A 19,346-nucleotide genomic window follows, 5' to 3' on the forward strand; every position below is an offset into this window, starting at 1 on the left:
CTTGAGCTGCTTTTAATGGCTGTATAAACTAAGCAAATTATTTTAGTTTTTCTAGCCTCAAACTTTAGGCTCCAATTTATTGTTTCAAGATTAATTTAGATTATGTTGTATGTTTATAAATTCCATATAACAATATGGACACTATGTAGACTTTTATGTGCTAAAGTGTGTTTCTCCAAAAATTCTTATATCAAAGACTTAACCCCTAGTACCTCAAAAATGTGACTGTATTTGCATAGAGGTTCTTTACAAAGTAATTCAGTTAAAATGAGGTCATAAGGGTGGTCTCTCATCCAGTATGGCTAGTGTGCTTACAAGAACAGAAAATTTGAACACAGATACACAAAATGGAAGAAGATATGAAGATACAGAAAGAAGATGGCCTTCTGTAAGCCAAGGAGAAAGATCTGGAATAGAACCTTCCCTCATAGCTCTCAGAAGGACCGGCCCTGCCAACACCTTGATCTCGGACTTCTACTCTCCAGAACTGGGAGAAAATAAGTATCAGTTGTTTAAGCCACTCACTCTGTGGCACTTTGTTATGGCAGCCCCAGCAGGTGCCCACCTGGACACCTGACTATATCCTTGTTTCTTTTCCCTTACCTGGCTATCCACAACTGTATGGTCGGCATAATTACAGCCTGGAGGCACTGCATAATACTTCTTAAGGTTTTTCTTCATTTCCTTTATTTCAGCTTCCAATACAATGATTCTTTGAATCCTAGCATCTGAATCTGAATTTAAAAATCTGAATATAAAAATATGGAAAATCAGTAAATATATTGATTATAGCTTGTTCTTTTATTTTTTTTTAAGTTTGAGTTTATATACATAAATGCCAGGTGAAAAGAACTGCAGGTAATTCGAACCCGAAACACAATGTGCCTCTTAGAGAATATTCATCAGGCCTTAATTACCTCAATTGTCTTTTTTATCAGCTTCCCTTTAAAGTATGTTCAAATATATTCATTAAAATGCACCTAATGCAAAATAGAAAAACATTCTGTGCCTCTCCTATCTCTCACGCCAACCAAATTTTAATTTATTTTCTACATCCAGTGGAAGAATATTTTTAAAATTTTTTTATTTATTGGTTTTAGAGCAGAGGTGTCAATCTCATTTTCACTGGGGCCACATCAGCCTCACGGTTGCCTTCAAAGGGCCAAATGTAATTTTAGGACTGTATAATGTAACTACTCTTTAACTAGGGGCAAGGAGTTTGATGCTGCCACCAGGTAGAAACAAGGTGCTAGGCTGGATAAAACAAGGTGCCGGGTCGGATTTGGCCTGCACGCCTTGTATTTGCCACCTGTGTTTTAGAGAACAAGGAAGGGAGAAAGAGAAACATCAATTTGTTTCCAGTGGAACAATATTTTTGACATTAAATTTGATAGAAAAATTAATTTTCCTAATAACTGCATAAAATGCAAATTCTTTATAGTTGAAGAAGTATAGAATAATTTTATCTGCAAGACTGTCTTCTTTCTAACATAGCCTGTAATTGACTTTCTGCACATGCCAAAAAGAGCCTGGAGGTATACCAGGGTACTTCTTAATCAGTTATTGCTTGGGTAGAATGGCACACAGAGGGTGACCAGCTGCTGGGCCACTAAAACAGGTCTGTATCAGCCATCCTACCTGAAGTTGTACTCTTCTAAGACTCAAACCTATTCTGTATGACCACCTCCAGCTTAGGAAACAGTCAGAAAAGAGTAATTTATTGCATCATGGTTATTATTTCTTTCAAGAGTCAGTAGGGCAAATGCTAGAAAAGAATCCTGAGGGTGAGAATTGTGTAACAATGATCAAACAGTTATGTAACAAAATTCCTACGTCATGTTTCCCAGGTTAATTTGTACATTAGGATGAAACAAAACTAGAGGCATTTCTTCACATATTTGTATGTTTTATATTAAGAAAATAAAGGCATAAAAATACAAAAATCATATTTCCTGTATTATATTAAAAGACAATTATGTTAATGAACTAGTTTGACTAATTAGCTATTTGATATTTTAATGGCTATCTTTTAAAAGTGAATGTAAGCAATTATACAACTTATTCCTAGCAAATTTGCAAGCTTTCAATTCCTAAAAAACAAATGTATAACTTGCACATCTAAGAAAAAGAAGCTAGGACAATGAAGAAAATTATTGCAAGTTATTATATAATTTTTTGAATATTATAAAATACTCAAAAAAGTACTTTTCTGGACGTCCTCCCAAAAGTGAAGTATTAGTCAACTAACTTGATGAGTCATATAAAAGAGACAAAAAAATCATCACATCATCACATTATAAAAACAAGTTTGAATTATAAAAATTTTATTAAAAACTCATACAGTTTATTTTAAACTTTAAAATTTCACAACTCAAGTCAAAATACTCACACAGCACAGTTTCTTTTATAAGACTTCATTGCTTTCCATAATTTCCTATTCAAATTTTTCATCTCTGTTTCAGAATTTGGGTCTTTATGAGTATTCTGTTTGATTCTCAAATTTGAAAGAAGTCGTGAAGCTGATAGTTCCACTGTGTGAATGTTGAATCTAAATTAAAAATGTATCAGAATTTTTAAAAACTTCATCTTCCCATCAATCTTGTGTGTATATATACACACACTCATATATCTTATAGATTTATCTCATATATATGAGGGAGATAGATTATATATAATCATGCAAGTTTTATTCATACTCTACCTTTAATTTGTTTGTTTGCTTTGGAGATCTTGTTTTGTTTCAAATGGAATGGATTAAATCAGATCTAGGTTTCCTCCTCTCTCCTTCTTGTCTACAATACTGTACTTTGAGACCCAGTCCCTATATAAAAATGTCTATAATCTCCCTAGTCCACTCATGTCTCTTTCCACTAAACTCTGAAGCACCTAATGCCATTATCACATATTTATTTCAAATGTATATTATGGTATACCTTTAAGGGACAGACTGCTTTACAATTAATAATTTCCTATTTTACTTATAGGAAATATAAGTTCCCAGAGGTGACAAGTATCTCCTCATATTCCCTATTAACATATACCAAATGCCTCGAATACTGAAACATTACATAACTGCATATTGTGACTAGCTAAACTACTGAATCTGTTTCAAGTTCACACACAACCACTCTTCTTACAATCAATTCCCTATAAAGAGTCAAGTCGTAGATTGTGTCTACATCCCTCGGTCCTGGGCCCAGCACCAAGAAGCAAAGTGAAATGAACTGAATGTGAGCTCATTTCATCCATATAGACTGATTAAATATTTCCCAAAGGAAAATCTGTATTTTAAGTGCAATGAAAACATAATTGCTAATTATATGATGTTGTCACTAAGCCCCATCTAACTTTTCTTTTAATGCTTTAAAGGGAAAAATAGAAAAAGGAAAATTAGCAGACTGAAGGTCTTTCCTTTTTAATGAAGAGTTTAGATGTAAACACTTTTGCAAAGAACCCAGAGAACAAATACAGCAAGGTCATATGTGTGCATACGGAATGCATGTGTGTTACCATACATGCTGGTTTTGGGCAAGTGCACACTACATTCTACCCTTTTCCCTTTATCTTACTTTGATGGTGTAAAGAACTTTTCTAATAATTGATAGGCTAGAGAATTCTACTGCACTAAACTATTTAGGTTAAATTAGGTTTTGAAGTATAATTTACTAAGAGAGGTATTCCTCTCATCCTGTACCCAGCTTGATATCATAAGTATGACTGTGACATAAATAGAGTTAAAATTTCTTAAAATTCTAATGTGAATCAGAGGTTATCCATATCATTGTTTTCAAAAGTCTTCAAATTCATATAACATTAAGTATAAAGCTAAGTAAATGTTACTTACGAAAAGAATATTGCAGGCAGCTTATTCATTTCTTTAAGTTTTTCCACAAAATGGGGAAACATTCTTTGCTTTTCAGTTTCTGCACTGTCAAAAGTTTGAGGCTTAAGGTACTTTAGTAACTGATCCACCTGAATAAAATTATTATAAGTAAGATAAATCATTAAATATTTATGATTGTGAAGAAAAGATAACACAATCAACTAGCATTTGAAACCAAAAATCAAAGTGGTTAGGCTTAGTGAATTTTCATGGAGTAAACTGATAATTATATTTAAGTCATGCACATTTTTAAATAAAATTAAAATCTCAGAAAACTTGAATGATATTTCAACTATATCATAACCATGCCTATGGTGTTTATGGAAGTGGACAGAGACTGTCACAAATTGATGTTGGTTATCAACAGGGTGAACACAGGGCCCGGGAAGTAAGACTTTAACATGAATAGAGTTAAAATTGCTCAAAATTCTACAAATACAATCAGATGTTAGGAATTTGTAAGAATTCAGCATCAAATTAATGTTAAGAGGGAAGGATTGAGGAGGTTAAAAACAAGACATGCAAACCATGGTTGTCCTGGGAAAACTAAGAAATGTTAACAAATACAATTACGGGAGAGATCTCGTTCAGCTAACTCTCCAAGTGTTTAGGAACCTAGCTGTGAGAGACACAACAAATCAACTACTAAACCCAAAAAATCTGCAACTGTTGGGGTTAGAGAAGTGTGTAGTTCAATATAAGCTCAAGGAGGAATAAAACACTAGGGAAACTCTTCCAGTCTTCCAAAGTGTATGTGCCATGTTTTCTTATTTTTATGTTTATGTTTAATGACTCAATTTATAGATCATAAATAAATCTATCATAAAAAATTTGAACAAGCTTTGTGCCATTCTCAAATTTCTTCTACTCCATCAGTTGACTCACCCTAAAGAAACACATCTCAGAGCTATTTGCAACTATTACAAGGTAGAGATTAATCCACTCCACAAGCACCTGGTGATTCTGCCTTCCCTGGCCTGGCCTATAGCCTGCAAAAGGACTCCCACTAGGCCCCAATAGCTCCAGCTTCAGTAGAGGAAGCCAAATACTTTTAAAAATTGCTGTGGTAAAGCTTACTCTGACTTTAAATGAGGATTGTTTTCTTTATGATACCGTTGCCCAATGTTTTGAGGAAAAGTAGTTATGTTTTCATCAGTAGACAGTCTATATACTATAGGTGAAATGGAATAGAAAGAGGTAAGTCAGTATATATGAAAAGTGCCAATGAAATTTCCAGATAGTCATGGCAATCTAGTAGTATATATATTCTCCTTCAGGAGTGTGTGAGAAATTCTCTGAGAACAAAAAGAGAAAAGCAGGAGTTTTGCTTTTTATTGCTTTTGTTATGGGTGAATGAGTCCCTACTAGACCCCACCCTCTTGTAGGTAACTACTGCCACTTTGAGGAAAAATACAACCAAACAATGACCTGAGAAGCAAAACAAAAGCAGACGGGCTCTGGAGGAGAGTATACAGGGAAAGGGAACAGAACAGCCGGAGTGGAAAAATACGGCTTCCAGGCTTTTAGCCTGGAAACATGCAGCTAAGCCAAAGTGTTAACAAACCCTTTCCCACCCCCATCCTGCAATCTTCTCTGTAAAGAAACAGAAAATTCTGCTAAGAACAATAACCACTAAAGTGAGAAGAGGATTCCAGAAATGAGAGAACTACGAAAGAAAATTCTTAAAATCTAGGAATAAACTAAGTGTAAATTTATCTAACTATTGACCCGCCCATGGGCAAAACAAACTCCATACAGCCCAACTAAGGATGAAAGAATGGAGATGTTAGCTGTCGCTCAGAAGACAGGATTTGTAATTTGAGTTTTAGTTATAATTACTTTCTAAGATAAAATTTTTTTAGAAAAATTCTCCAGAGGACTATAACAGAATACATAATCTCCACAATATAACATTCACAGTCCAAAAATAACAACAAAAAAAAGACAATCCCACAAAATAACAACATATAAGGAACAAGGAAAATATGACCCCTTCTCAAGAGGAAAGAAAATTATCCCAGATAAACAAAAGATTATAGTGATGTTGGAATTAGCTGATAAGGACTTGGAAGTAGATCAATAACCTCAGAATAAGAAACTCTGAAAAAATATAAATAAATACATACAGTGCCAAGAGAGCCCACAGAGGAAAAGATGTGGCTGAGAAAAAAAAATCAACTAGAGGAGTAGAAAAAAAAACACAAAGAAGAGTTAAAAAGAAAAAAGAAATTTTGAAACGTGAGACTCACAATAAAAGTTTTTTTCCTAAATATAGTAAAACTAGAGTTTCTGAACAAATAGCCTTCCCTGAAGTTCAGATAAACAAGAAATCACAGATGCCAACACAGAAGAAAAGATTGTCACCGACTCTAAAACTGAAGTATGTTAACTACGTTAAATATCTGCTGAGAGCGATCTCAATTCACAACTGGAAAATGTGTTGATGTCCCCAACCATGTAAAATTATAACATTAATCAAAGGCATATCAAACCACAAAGAAAATGGTATAACTGAAAAAGCAAAACAACTTTAAGTTAATCGAGTAAAATAATTGGGATAAGGTAATATTTATAACTGGTCTTCTAATTAAAAGTAATATAGAATAAAAATATTATGATATAGCAAGAGAAAACACTGGCCACATAAATATTAACTAAAAGCAGAATTTAGATTACGATACCAGAGGGTGCCTGGTAAAAATAAAATTAAGAAATAATTTTATTCATTTATTCATTCAACTGATATCCTATATATATCCTACTGGTCTATAAATAATATTTTTAACAAAATATCTAAAGTTTAAAAATTAAGAAAAGTAAATGTTTTAAACTAAAATTTTAGATGAAAAGAATGTAAAGTGTCCAATGAAAATTATTAGACCAAGTACAATAGAGGTGAAGAGGATTTTCATGTTATGAATGGCACTGATCATTGCCACGAGGCACATCATAAGTTCTAAGGGGAAGAAATCTATGACTTGTGCCTATTGAAGAGGATATTAGATGAAACTAATTAGAGCTTAGGGATTTGCCACCTCCGAAAATATTGTAATTCAAAAGGACTAAGTAAAATTAAGTTTGATATAGGCTGGTATCTATATATCCCAGTGTGTTAAAAGCCAGATAATAGCAATGATAAACCGAAGGTTTTCAACCCTGTTTGCACATGAAAACTTCATAGAATCTGATTTTAAAATTCCAGTGCTCCAGCCACATACAAGGCCAATCAAATCAGAATTTTTAATAAGTTGCATTTTTTATAAGCAGCTAGAGTTGAAAACCTTTATTTTATATCATAGCAGTTCTTGACATTTGGCAGTTTTCAGGCTTGTAGATCAGGTAGTCTGCCCAAGTCAGTGTGCAATTAAAATAAAAAGAATAAAAGAAGAAAAAATGGGTTTCTTCTCATGTGGAAATAGAATGCAGAAAATAGGGATGGATTAAAATTTTGCTTCCATTTCCTGAACTGATCAAGAAGTAATCACATCTTAACCATGACTTTGGGCCCCAAGCAGTAAAGATTGTTTGATATTACATGTCAGTAAATGTAAAGGAGTGGGACCATGTTCTTTTTCTTCTACCAGTCTGGTGAATCAGCCCTGGGTAACTACAGATATGGGCCACTGCTTGTGCATTGAAATGCCGTAGTACCCATCTTCAGGAAGCAAAGTATCATTGGGGCTTTATCATCACAAATAAATCAAGTCAAAAAATATTACTTACAGTAAGTAACATACATTAAGTACTACTTGTAATTTCTTTTTTTCTTTCTAGTTTGTTGGCAATAGGCAGACACTGGTTGGTCACCTATTCATATAAGAAAGCAGATAAAAGTTCTTCTTTGGTGAAATATTGGAGAAGAAAGTCAGGGTTATGACCCATTTGTATCAGAAATCAGAGAAGTCCTGTCTTCTATGAAAAGCAATAGCCCAACTTGAGATTCAGGAAAGACATGGTACCAGCATATGCGGCCTGTCCATACTGGAGCTCAAGTAGTGATTCTTTCCCTTTTTCCACATTTAGCTAACTAAATTTAAGCTAGAATAGGAAAGCATGGCAATGGGGTATTCATCTTAAAATCCTCAAGAGCTTTATGGATAATTCTCCTGAACCTAAAGTCAGATCCTTTTCTTATTAATATGAAATGAAAAGAAAATCTTAAATGGCTATAACTACCTTGCTTGGGTCCAGCTGAACCCAACGAATCATTTCTTTTTTCAGTTCCTCTTCATATTTCTTGGCATCTGTCCTCATAATGACTATTTTATTCTTGAAGCAGCTGAATTCTTCAGGTTCTAACTCCTTGAAAATGAAGACCCACAAATACCAAGTAAAATGAAGTCATCATCCCTTCTACAGTTTTCCATATACACCGTTATGAAGGAAATCTCTCATTTTTCCATATACACCGTTATGAAGGAAATCTCTCAAGCAGTCTTTTTCATCCATAGTCAGAGTTAACTGCACATAGGCTGGCAGTTCTGTTCTCTATGTAACGTTTGCATGTTATTCTGTTTGCATTAGAACATACCAACGCCTACATGCTTTTAATACCACAGTTAGCTTTAGAGGTAAAAGAAATAAAAATGTATAAAATGTTTATTTTAAAAGTATATCTTTTACCATGGTGAGGCACTATTCTAAGCATTTTACAAATGGCAATTCCATTAATCTTCATACTTCCACAACAAAGTAGATATTTTTTTGATAGGGAAAAATATGGACAATAGAAAAAAATAGAACTAATTTGCCCAATTCTGGAGCATTGTGGCTCTGGAGTTTAAATTCTTAACAATGAAATGTGCTGCCTTTATCTATACCAGAATAAAAACCATTCATGAACTTGTTCATTATTCATGGACTGCTGCAGCCAAAGAACTAAGACATCAGCCATCAAATGTGTATGTTCACACACCTGCATTCTTGTCCATTCTGGCCAAACATGTACCATTGCATCATACAGCAGTATGCTTTCCCGTGGAGAAAATCCAAGGTCTAAAGGGATTCCATGTTTCTCTAACTAAAGACCATAAAATACAGGATTATTCATTTTGTATTCCATCTACAGATTTTTAACAATCTGGGTACATGTGCATTTTCCAAAGTGGTTGTTACTTACATGCTTGACTGTAAGTGCAGCACATGGGTGATAGTGTTCAATGATAAAGTCATTATCCTTTAGGGAACACACATACTTTTCCAGGTCATTGTATCGTTCTTTATACCATACTGTAATTATAGGATTGAAATGATCATTAAGATTTGTTTGCTTTCAAAACAATGATCCAATTATGATTTTACAATTACAAGCAGGTGTAGGAAGACCTGTGCATGAGCCCATTGCCAATACAACATTAGAAACAGTGCTGGTCATTTGGAAGAACTTTGAAAAGGGATTCAGTGTATCTGTACTGCCTATCTGTGCTTTACTTTCTTCCAGGCCTTAATCTTCAATTATATCACCATTTTTCAGTTCCTGGTATTTAATTATGATTTTCTCATTTATTTCTCTATGTATTCTTGTAAAGCATGCCTTTGTATAATGGGGCATGGGGTAAAAAACTAACATAGACATACAATTAATTAGGGACTTTGAGTATCACTATTATTATTATTATTATATTAACTCTCTATCTTTAAGAATAATATTACCAGGTCAAAGAAAGAATATGTGTCTTCTCTTTTTCTGTTCATTTTCTTAAAATGAAGAAGATAATAGCCTAAACATTTCTATTAATATTACGCTGGGCTTTATTTTTTTTCTTAGCATTTACTACTACTTGGCATGCTATTTATTTTTTATTATTTCTTATTTTGTTTAATCAATGTCCACATTAAAATTTAAGATCCAGAAAAGCAAGTTTTCTACTGGAATCCTGGGGACAATTATGGGACCTGGCACACAGCAGGCATTTTCATATTTGTTAAGTGAGCGCACTGGTGTCACATGGGTATCCACAGCTCTTAGCTAAAAAGTAGCCAGAAAAATAGAATTTTATACTGCTTCACAGAATTCATATAAAAACAGTCACAAGTATGTAATGTATAGCAACATTCATGAATTCAGTAGTAAAACATTTAGAGTACATATAAAATAAAAGACACCATGATATAGATTAAAATGTTTTATATATCATTTATTTTATATTATCTATTTACTTATATATACATATGTTTAAAATGTCTAGTGTTTTCAAAGGAAAATAAGACATATAAAAATAGTTACAATAGACAGTAGGAAATGTCATAACATCAGACATACTATGAGGTTTGAGCTGAAGAATTAAGGTAGTATTTGAGCTGTGCCTCTAGACAGTACTTCTTAAATAACAAATAGATAGAGTGTGGTCAAGTGTAGATGAAAGATTATTCCAGAAAAGGAAATTTAAAAAGCAAAGACAAGTTTTGAGGAACAATTAATAATCTAAATGTCAGGAAAATTCATGAAGAGCAAGACTCCTGTGGTATGAAACAGGAATGATAGATCAGAACTGGAACACAAGTAAAACAAGTTATTTGGAAACAATGATTTTTCAGCAGAATAAAACTGAACTGCCTTCTAGAAACGTTTTTATCTGTAATGTTTTCTTACAAAATAAGGAGTGAATCATTTATCTGTGCTACAGTCCTCTCCTAAACCACACTGAATAATGCAGGAATTCACAGTGTTTTGAAACAGGTAATCTTTGGAAAGTCTTTGATCATCAGATTTATTAGATCCACATTTGTTAGCTGTGTGGCCTTCAACATATCAGTCTTCTAGAGCTAATATTCTTACTCAATTTCCACTGTATATTAAGACAAAATTGATTCCCTTTCAGAGCTGTAGTAAGAATCAGATTGATTTATACATATAAGATGCCCTAATATGTTACACGCATGCAGAGCTCTCCTTCTCCTAGGTTAAGATCATACCTAGTCTAACTCTGTATGATGGCTTTTCTACTCCTTTTCTTTGTTGTTTCTTGGCAACTTTCAAGGCATTTTGCGATGGACCAGAATTTTCCATTGTGCTTTCAACATGTTGCCAGTATCTTTTAATTAACACCAGCCATCTAGTTATCAAAAAAAAAAGAAAGGTATTATCATCACAGGAAAAACTGTATCATTTATTTTCTAAGAAAAATCATTAGAGTTGATTCTAAGAGAATAAAAATTTCCTCAACTTTAGGCATATTAAAACTATACTTATATTCACATAGTTTAATCAGTTGTTATTTTCATGCAATCATCAAGAACTGATACTTTGACATTCTTTTGAAATTCATTGATGCAATAAAAGAGTTATATCCATTTCTGCGATATGGGTTGACTCATTTTGAAAACATTTTTGTTTTGTACAGGAAGGTAGTGTGCATAGTATATTGGAAGAATTGTTCTAATCTCCCACATGCTGTTCTCTAGGAATCTCAATATCAAGCCATAAACGGGAAAATTAAATAACACTTACACAAAGTTCTTAAAGAACCAGGTGTATAAATTATATCTATCTAGTCAAAGGATGGGAACAAATGTTTTCCAGTTACATATAACAAAATTTAAAGAAAATAAGTCTTGCTTGAAGAGATTTTTTTTGTTTTCTTTTAGAGATTACTCTTTAAAAATGTACTGGATTATTAAGTATTACTATTATCATCACTAATAGCAATTGCAATGAATGCAAAACTGAGGCTTACTCGGTGAGATGCTCAGGATTACTGATGGTAGCAGAGAGAGCCAGAAAGGGACATCGGATCATGACGAGGAGATGCTCCCAGACTTCTGCTCCAATTTCTCCCCCAAGACAGTGAACCTGGCAATGTGGTTACATGGAATCAGTATAAAATAAGTTACAATTTTCCCCAAAATATTAATACATTTTGCTAGCAGAACTTACTTCTTTCACTCTTTACATTCAGTAATGTTCATTCACCCCTGACAAAGTTGGTCAAAAATCCCAACATGATTTGGAAAAGAATTAAACTGGGTTTGAGAACAACGTAGTGAGAGATGACTTGCTCTGTGATGCATGGTGACACCTGAACTGTGAAAAAGATTGTCACATGCCATGATAATAATACTCATAAGCAAGAACAAATTCAGTGAAAGAATACACTGTGTAAGTCTTGTTTACAAATGAAATACTGGCTAAATTATAGCAATTACCACAAAAAGATAAGATGAAGAGAAATCTCTATAAAAATAAAACATTTACTCATGTGTCACTAATTCTATGCACTGAAATGCAGAGTTTATGAAATAAATTTATTTGATATAAATAAAGCTGTCCAGGCTTCAGTCCATAAATGCACATAGAGCACTTATTTTGTATTAGTTAGAAATCTAGAGAAAGCCTAGTCCCCTGACTGTAAATGGGGACAGAATAAGTGCAGTGATTATTAGCTTATTTATTACTAGTTTGCCACAATGATATGGGAAATTAATATTAATATATGAAGGCCAGAATAACTTTAAAAAACTTGATTTTAATTAATTTCTCTAAGATTCTCAGCTAACAATACACTTTTATTTAGTAAAATTAGGTCCTTATGTATATTACAGCCTACACTTGACAGAATTAATACAAGAGACAAAAACCAACTCAATGTCAAAAGTCTTGCTTATACTTTATTTCTGATTTTTACTGAAGTCTTTATCCTGCATGGAGCACTCACTCATCCACTATGAAGTAGGCACTGTGGAGAGGTAAAGAGACGCTTTCAAAAGGCTTTTAGTCAAAATAGTGAGAGAGGGAAAAAAAGAAAAATACGTAAATGACATCAGAAATATATTGATGACAAGGTCACTTTAATAAATAAAATTGTGAGCACGTATTTGAAGTGCTAATAAATCAGAGATGAATGTGGAATTTATAATGATGTGAAACTTGGTAAGAAGCATTCTTTTTTTGTATTTTACTAAAGATGCAAAAGATTTTAAATAAACATTTTGCAGTTTTTTCTTTCATTGTTATATTAGAGGACATTTAATTTCATCTTTTTACACGGACAGACACCTCTGCAGGCCTGTGCTGCCTTCCAGCACAGAAGAGTAGTACAGAGCATTAAAAGCACAGACAATGGAAGCAGCTAGCACGCGTTCTAATCTTGGCTCTGCAGTTCACATGTGGTGAACTAGGGAGAGTGAATCTCTCTTTGCCTGAATTCAGTGGCCATACAAACAGTAATTACTTTATTGGCTTTTTCCAAAGAGTAAATGGCATTATAGCTGGAAATCATTTAGGATAAATATCCATAGTAAACATTAAAATAATGGTAGTTATTAGAATTTTATGTATAGCAATATGTGTAATGCAATTATTTTTATCTAATCTAATCTTTGCATTCTTTTTTAACCTTTGTTTTATTGTGAAATATAATATTCAATAAACTGTGTAAAATAGATTATCACATGAACAAAGTATTATTCAGATTAACTAAATGAAGCAAAATCCTTATAAACTAGAACAAATATTTCTAGTCTCTCAGAAGTCCATATTATAACAAACTCCTTTGATAGATACTATGTTTTTTTTTAAATTATGACTTGGTTTTCATTACATGTCTTTATACATACATTTATGTGTGTTCACAAACAATATAAGTGGATTTTGCCACTTTTGTAAGGTTTTGTAATTTGAATTATGTAGCATGTGTCCTTTTGTGTCTACCTTCCTTTACTCAGTGTTATGACTTTAAGATTATTCTCTTATATTTATTTTTATTACTCTATGCATTCTACTACATAAATATTCCACATTTCCACCCTAATGGACATTTGAGTTGCTATTCTAAACATTTTGTGCATCCCCTGATCCACATGTGCGAGAGGTCTTAAATTGTCTTATTTTTGTAGACCTACAATCTTTTTTTCTAGTCCTCAAGCATATAATTAGAATTGGAGTTCCTCGTTCATGAAGTATTGTCATCTTTAGGTTTTGTCAAAAAAATTTCGAATGCGTGTGAGTCTTCCCATCGTTCCAGTTCCTTCGAGGCACTCGACAGTGCCAGATTCTCACCTTCACTGTCTGGTGGGTGTGCTTTATCGTGACGTTAATGTAACCATGTTTTCTGTTTTTAAATGAAATTTATTGGGGTTACTTTGCTGCACAAAGCCATACAGGTTTTGTGTCCAATCCAGAAAAACATCATCAGCCTTTCAGTTGAGTTTCTTTTCATGGGTATGTAAGTCATTTGGAAATCTCCTTTTGTGTTTCTTTTCTATTAATATCTTAGAGAAATCCTGATATGTTTTGAATGAGAGTTATTTTTCCAAATATAAGTTACAAATACCTCCCACTCAGTGACTTATAATTTCAACCTCTTAATGATATATTTTGATGAATAAAAATTCTTGATTCTAATCCAGTTAAATTTGTTCATCTATTTTTTTATAGTTTGTACTTTCAAGTTTGTGTTTAAGAGGTCTTTATCTACTCCCAAGTAATAAAGATATTCTCTTCAGATAATATATTCTAAAGTTTTAGCAATTTGCCTTTGACATTTCTGTTTAAATCATTTGAAACTGGTTTTGTGTATGATGTAAGGAAGTGATCTAATTTTTTTTCTCTTCATATGGATTTCCAGTTTTTCCAATACTGTTTCCAGTGCCACTTTTTTCTTAAATTAAAGGTCTATACAGGATTCTGTTTCTGGGTTCTTTAGCCCATTTGCCTATATGTTTATCCCTGTTTCAAAAGACATCACTTCATGACCTCTGGTCTACAATAAATCCTGATTGAAATCCTGAAAGAACAACTCTGTCCACCTTTATCTTCTTTTTCAAATGCATCTCTCTACCTATTTTTAATCTTTTTTTTCAAATGTATCTTGGCTAGTTTTTGCCTTTTGCCTTTCCATGTAAATTTCAGAATCTGGTAATTGGTTCTCTGCTCTCAACACACAAACATGTGTGTGCACACACACACACACTCTCACAGATACTACGACAGGACAATCTGTGAGTTTTTATTGTGATTGTCCTGAATCTAGAGGACAATTTTGGGATCCAAATTGTCCAAAATAATCTCTCTGTGTCCACAATGATCTATTATAATTATAATCATAATATTGAATTTTCCAATGCAAAAACATGGACTACCTCTATTCATTTTATTCTTTTTTTATAATATGACTAATTTTTTTAAAGATTTTATTTATTTATTTTTAGAGAGGGAAGGGAGGGAGAAAGAGAGAGAGAGAGAAACATCAATGTGTGGTTGCTGGGGGCCGTGGCCTGCAACCCAGGCATGTGCCCTGACTAGGAATCGAACCTGGGATGCTTTGGTTCACAGTCCACGCTCAGTCCACTGAGCTATGCCAACCAGGGCTCATTTCATTCTTTTAAAAAATGTTATTACACATCACTCAGTAAAGTTTAACAACTTCTATATAAAATCCTGTACATTTTTTTTAAAAATTATTCCAAACTACCTTATATATTTTGTGATATTATAAATGCTATAGAATACTTGTTTATTTCATTTTCTCAAATGTGTTGCTGATATAAAATTATTTATCAACTTGAATTTCAATGTATAAAAACTATAAAGATATATTCTTGGCCTAAATGTAACTATGCTAGAAATACAAACCACAAAAGATAGTTTTAAAAAGTATATTTAGAAATTAAGAATACTTTTTTAAATTAACCTATGGACCAAAAACTAAATCATGATGGCAGTTAAAACATTTTAAACTGAATGATAAAAAAGGTAATTTTCAAATGTTGCTAAAGCAGTATGTTAAGGTTAATATATAACTTTCAATATATTAATGCATTAGGAAACAATACATACATGTATTAGAGAAAAACTAAAAATCTATGTTCAAATTATATCATCTTCCTAAATTTGCAGCTTATTTTGTTTGTTTAGTTTGTTTACTTATTTTGTTTGCTTATTTGTACTTTGCTTTTTATTTCCTTCCTGATATCATCCATCAAAAGAATGCTAGCTAGTGTATGAGGCACTCTTAAACTAGCAATAGAGTGACATGAATAATTTTAGCCATTCATGCAACAAGGTAATAAGAAAGTACCTCTTAAAAGACACTTAATTCAGCTCTCCCCACTGTGGGGCTGTTCCCTTGGAGCACCTGTCCTGTAAGCTGAAAGGTCTGGGGTTTGATTCCTGGTCAGGGCACATGCCTAGCTTGTGGGTTCAGTTCCTAGTCAGGCATGTATGAGACGCAACTGATCGTTATTTCTTTCCCTCCCTTTCCCTCTCGCTAACATCAATAAGCATATCCTCAAATGAGGATAAAAAATTAAAAGTAGAATAAAGTAAAGGTAGTTGGTTCAGTAGGATGAAGGTCAGTGGCTTAGAGAAAAAAATGTCTCTTGTTAATGCCTTGGTGTGTCCGGTGATTTCTGGGCTACTTTTCCTCTGCTACTATCACTTTTATCCTAGAATTTTTTTTCATTTTGCCATTTCTCCTCCTTTCGGATCTGTCTTTTACCACCATCACATTAGTCTATCCCTTCCATAAAGTGAATATTTAATAACTATCCATACAATTGCCATCTTTACTAAAGCATAGCTACATGTTCTACGTACATCAAAATACTTAGTGGAGCAATGGTAATGAAAGGTAGCATACCTCATCAAATATGACATATCTTATCCTTTTCACCCACTTCTGACCACGAGGTGACAGCAAGAGTATTTCCAAACACTGAGGCACTGTCACCAATACCTGTTTAAAAAAAATAGAAAAGCATTGACTTAATTTTCTTAAAAATCTCAAGCTTCAACTTTTAAACATCAGTAAAATATTTTAAATCACATAATATGTTCAATCTTGTTTGTGGAAAAGTAGAACAAATTTGTGTAACAAATCCTTCAAAAAGGTAAGCTGATTTCGTTAAGATACATTTTCGCATGTCATACACTGGGAATATAAAATCATTACAATTTGAAACCATCGCCGCTGAAGGCAGCTGCTTCCTTGTGTTGAAATTTCTGCAAGAAAAGCATTTTACTTTACATAGAAAATACAATTTTAAAAAAGTTATCCATATTATTAAGTAAAATTAATATAAACAATATTCAAACATAAATATATTTCTAAAGGCAATTGTGAATTTAATGTATACTCACATTAAAACTCTGAAGTGCCTATTAAAGTGCTGAAATATGCATTATTATGTACTATGCGTTCATGCCTATGACGTACCTGACAATTATAGGTGTCATGACGGTAATCTCTTGTAAAAACTCCACACACCGTTAATCCTTTTGGCAGTGCTTTGGTAAATAAACTGTAGACGGTTCCTACCACTTGATTAACAAGAGCCTTAAATCATAAAAGACATAATCCACTATTCAGGAATTATTGATAATACTGAAAATATTTTTTAAGGTAAAAAAAATATCTGGAACAAATTTACATGCAAAAGGTAGAGTACCAAATTTATATAATTCTTGTCTTAATCAAAGAATTATGGGCACTAAATTCTTCCCACTAGTTCCATTTTGAAGTTTTCCTTAATGTATAACATATTACAGTGCTTATTAATGTGATGGCTAAAAACAATAAATAACAGTCTAGGCCGCATAAATGTAATATCTGTACAGCTGAAAACATACGATGATTTTTTACTTAAAAATCTAATGGGTTCTCCAGTATTGGTACATTTCTTGACTTCACTGATGCCCAGTTTTCTCATCTGTAAAATGAGAGGACTGGGTAATATGACAGAGATGACCCCTCCCAACACTAGCATTCTGAATTTCTTCCCCCAGTATGTCTTTAAGGCCTGAAATCAAGTATTCTCCATGGGGAAGAGGTACCCCAAAATCCCTTCCAGACAAAGAAAAAATTCTGATTTAGCTAAGAGCCTCTCGACTTTGTTTTACACAGGATGCTATAAAGAAAGACGCCTTTAGCACCTGTAATAATCAGAGGGTGATTCCACAGACAGTGGCTGCTTTTCTCTCCTGCTGTCTCTTATGCACCTCTCTACACTACCTTAACCCTGGCACTGAATCATATGTTCTCTTTCAGCAAACTTCTCAAAAGTGTTAAATCCTGATTTTTAATAATTGCTGGGCCAAAGGAGGTTTAAGCAATAAAACAAATTTTAAAAAATAAGGGCAAAGGGAATTACCTACTGATCAATATTGACACCCAGGATTATTTTAGGTGCTTTGCATTCATCATCTCGATACTTAGAATTAAAGTCCAGCAGCCCCCCTTTATCGTCAGAGTATGTGTTGCTAGACTCCCAATGGATGCCAGAAACCATGCATAGCAGTGAACCTTACATACAGTGTTATTTTTTTTCCTATGCATACCTACCGTTTCACTCAAAGAAAGTACTTCATGCCTTCTCTTTGGCATATCCAAATTGCCGCCATCACTAATTTTGCACTTCGGGGCCATTATTTGGTAAAATGATGTTAATGAACACAAGTACTGCAGTGTCATGACAGTTAATCTGATAATGGAGAGGGCTGCTAAGTGATTAATAGAGGGGGAGTGCATGTAGCACAGATACCCTGGAAAAGGAATGCTTCAGGTCTTGGGCAGGACAGAATGGGATGGTAGGAGATTTCATCAAGCTATTCAGAACAGCACACAATTTAACACTTACGAATTGTTTACTTCTGGAATTTTCCAATTAATACTTTTGGACCATGGTTAATCATAGGTAACAAAAACCATGGAAAGCAAAACCATGAATAAGGGGGCACCACTGTATAATATAAGCATTATTATCCTCTTTTCACATGTAGAGAAACTAAGGTAAGTAACTGGTTCAAAATTACACAGCATGAAAGCACTCGAATCCATGACTGCAATGCTGGAACCTGTGCACTCTAGCACCCCCCTGGGATTCAGGACACAACTATAGTGGAGAAAAATTTTGTAAGATATTTAGTGTCCTATGGATACAATACCTTGGTTGGAGCCACGTACACAACCACCCCGTCATCGCTCTCTCTCAGGATTTTCTCCATGCAGTAGTAAGAAGCATAGGTTTTCCCTGACGAAGTCGGGGCAACAATTACAGCAGATTCATTATTATCTACAACATCAAGAAGTTCCCTCTGTATAAAAAGAATTCACATTTTATTTTGAAAGTACACATTTAGTGTCGAATTTTAATTTAAAGGCAACTTGACAGCAAATTAGTATTCACAGTTCCTTCTGAGACACAGTAGTTAGTGTTCAAGATGGCAGATAGTTAAGGGAATCGCCATTTTCTGTTATTTGGAAATTACTTAATTCACATCACACTTTCTACTAAAAATTCTTCACTTAAAACTTGGATAAAATCCCCAAATATACAGACATCATCACAAAGGGGTCTGTCTGCCCAGGGTACCATGCAGCCCAACTCTCTGCATTCTTTTTAGCTTGAGTTGGGGAAGCTCAGACTAAAATCAAAATTACCAAAATCTACTGTTCTTTCGAGTTCTATTTTTCTGTTTATAAATAAAGGGTCAACAAATGAATACAGTGTAGAAAATAGCAGTTTA

The 19,346-nt window shown here is 33.5% G+C and overlaps 1 protein-coding gene across 1 annotated transcript in view; it reads right to left on the bottom strand.

Annotated features, from left to right (window-relative positions):
- Positions 1–19,346, bottom strand: part of LOC114502959 (probable ATP-dependent RNA helicase DDX60) — a 72,521-nt gene that overhangs the window by 27,418 nt on the left and 25,757 nt on the right. Inside the window, exons 16-26 of the mRNA XM_036031983.1 lie at positions 18,765–18,914; positions 17,038–17,157; positions 16,462–16,557; positions 11,560–11,675; positions 10,799–10,938; positions 9,003–9,112; positions 8,799–8,903; positions 8,060–8,185; positions 3,845–3,972; positions 2,390–2,548; positions 604–748 (exon numbers count right to left, since the gene is read on the bottom strand). Of these exons, the coding sequence (XP_035887876.1) occupies positions 604–748; positions 2,390–2,548; positions 3,845–3,972; positions 8,060–8,185; positions 8,799–8,903; positions 9,003–9,112; positions 10,799–10,938; positions 11,560–11,675; positions 16,462–16,557; positions 17,038–17,157; positions 18,765–18,914 (1,395 nt within the window). The remainder of the gene's footprint in view (positions 1–603; positions 749–2,389; positions 2,549–3,844; positions 3,973–8,059; positions 8,186–8,798; positions 8,904–9,002; positions 9,113–10,798; positions 10,939–11,559; positions 11,676–16,461; positions 16,558–17,037; positions 17,158–18,764; positions 18,915–19,346) is intronic.

Source organism: Phyllostomus discolor, chromosome 8 (genome assembly GCF_004126475.2).
Source record: "Phyllostomus discolor isolate MPI-MPIP mPhyDis1 chromosome 8, mPhyDis1.pri.v3, whole genome shotgun sequence".
NCBI lineage: Eukaryota > Metazoa > Chordata > Mammalia > Chiroptera > Phyllostomidae > Phyllostomus > Phyllostomus discolor.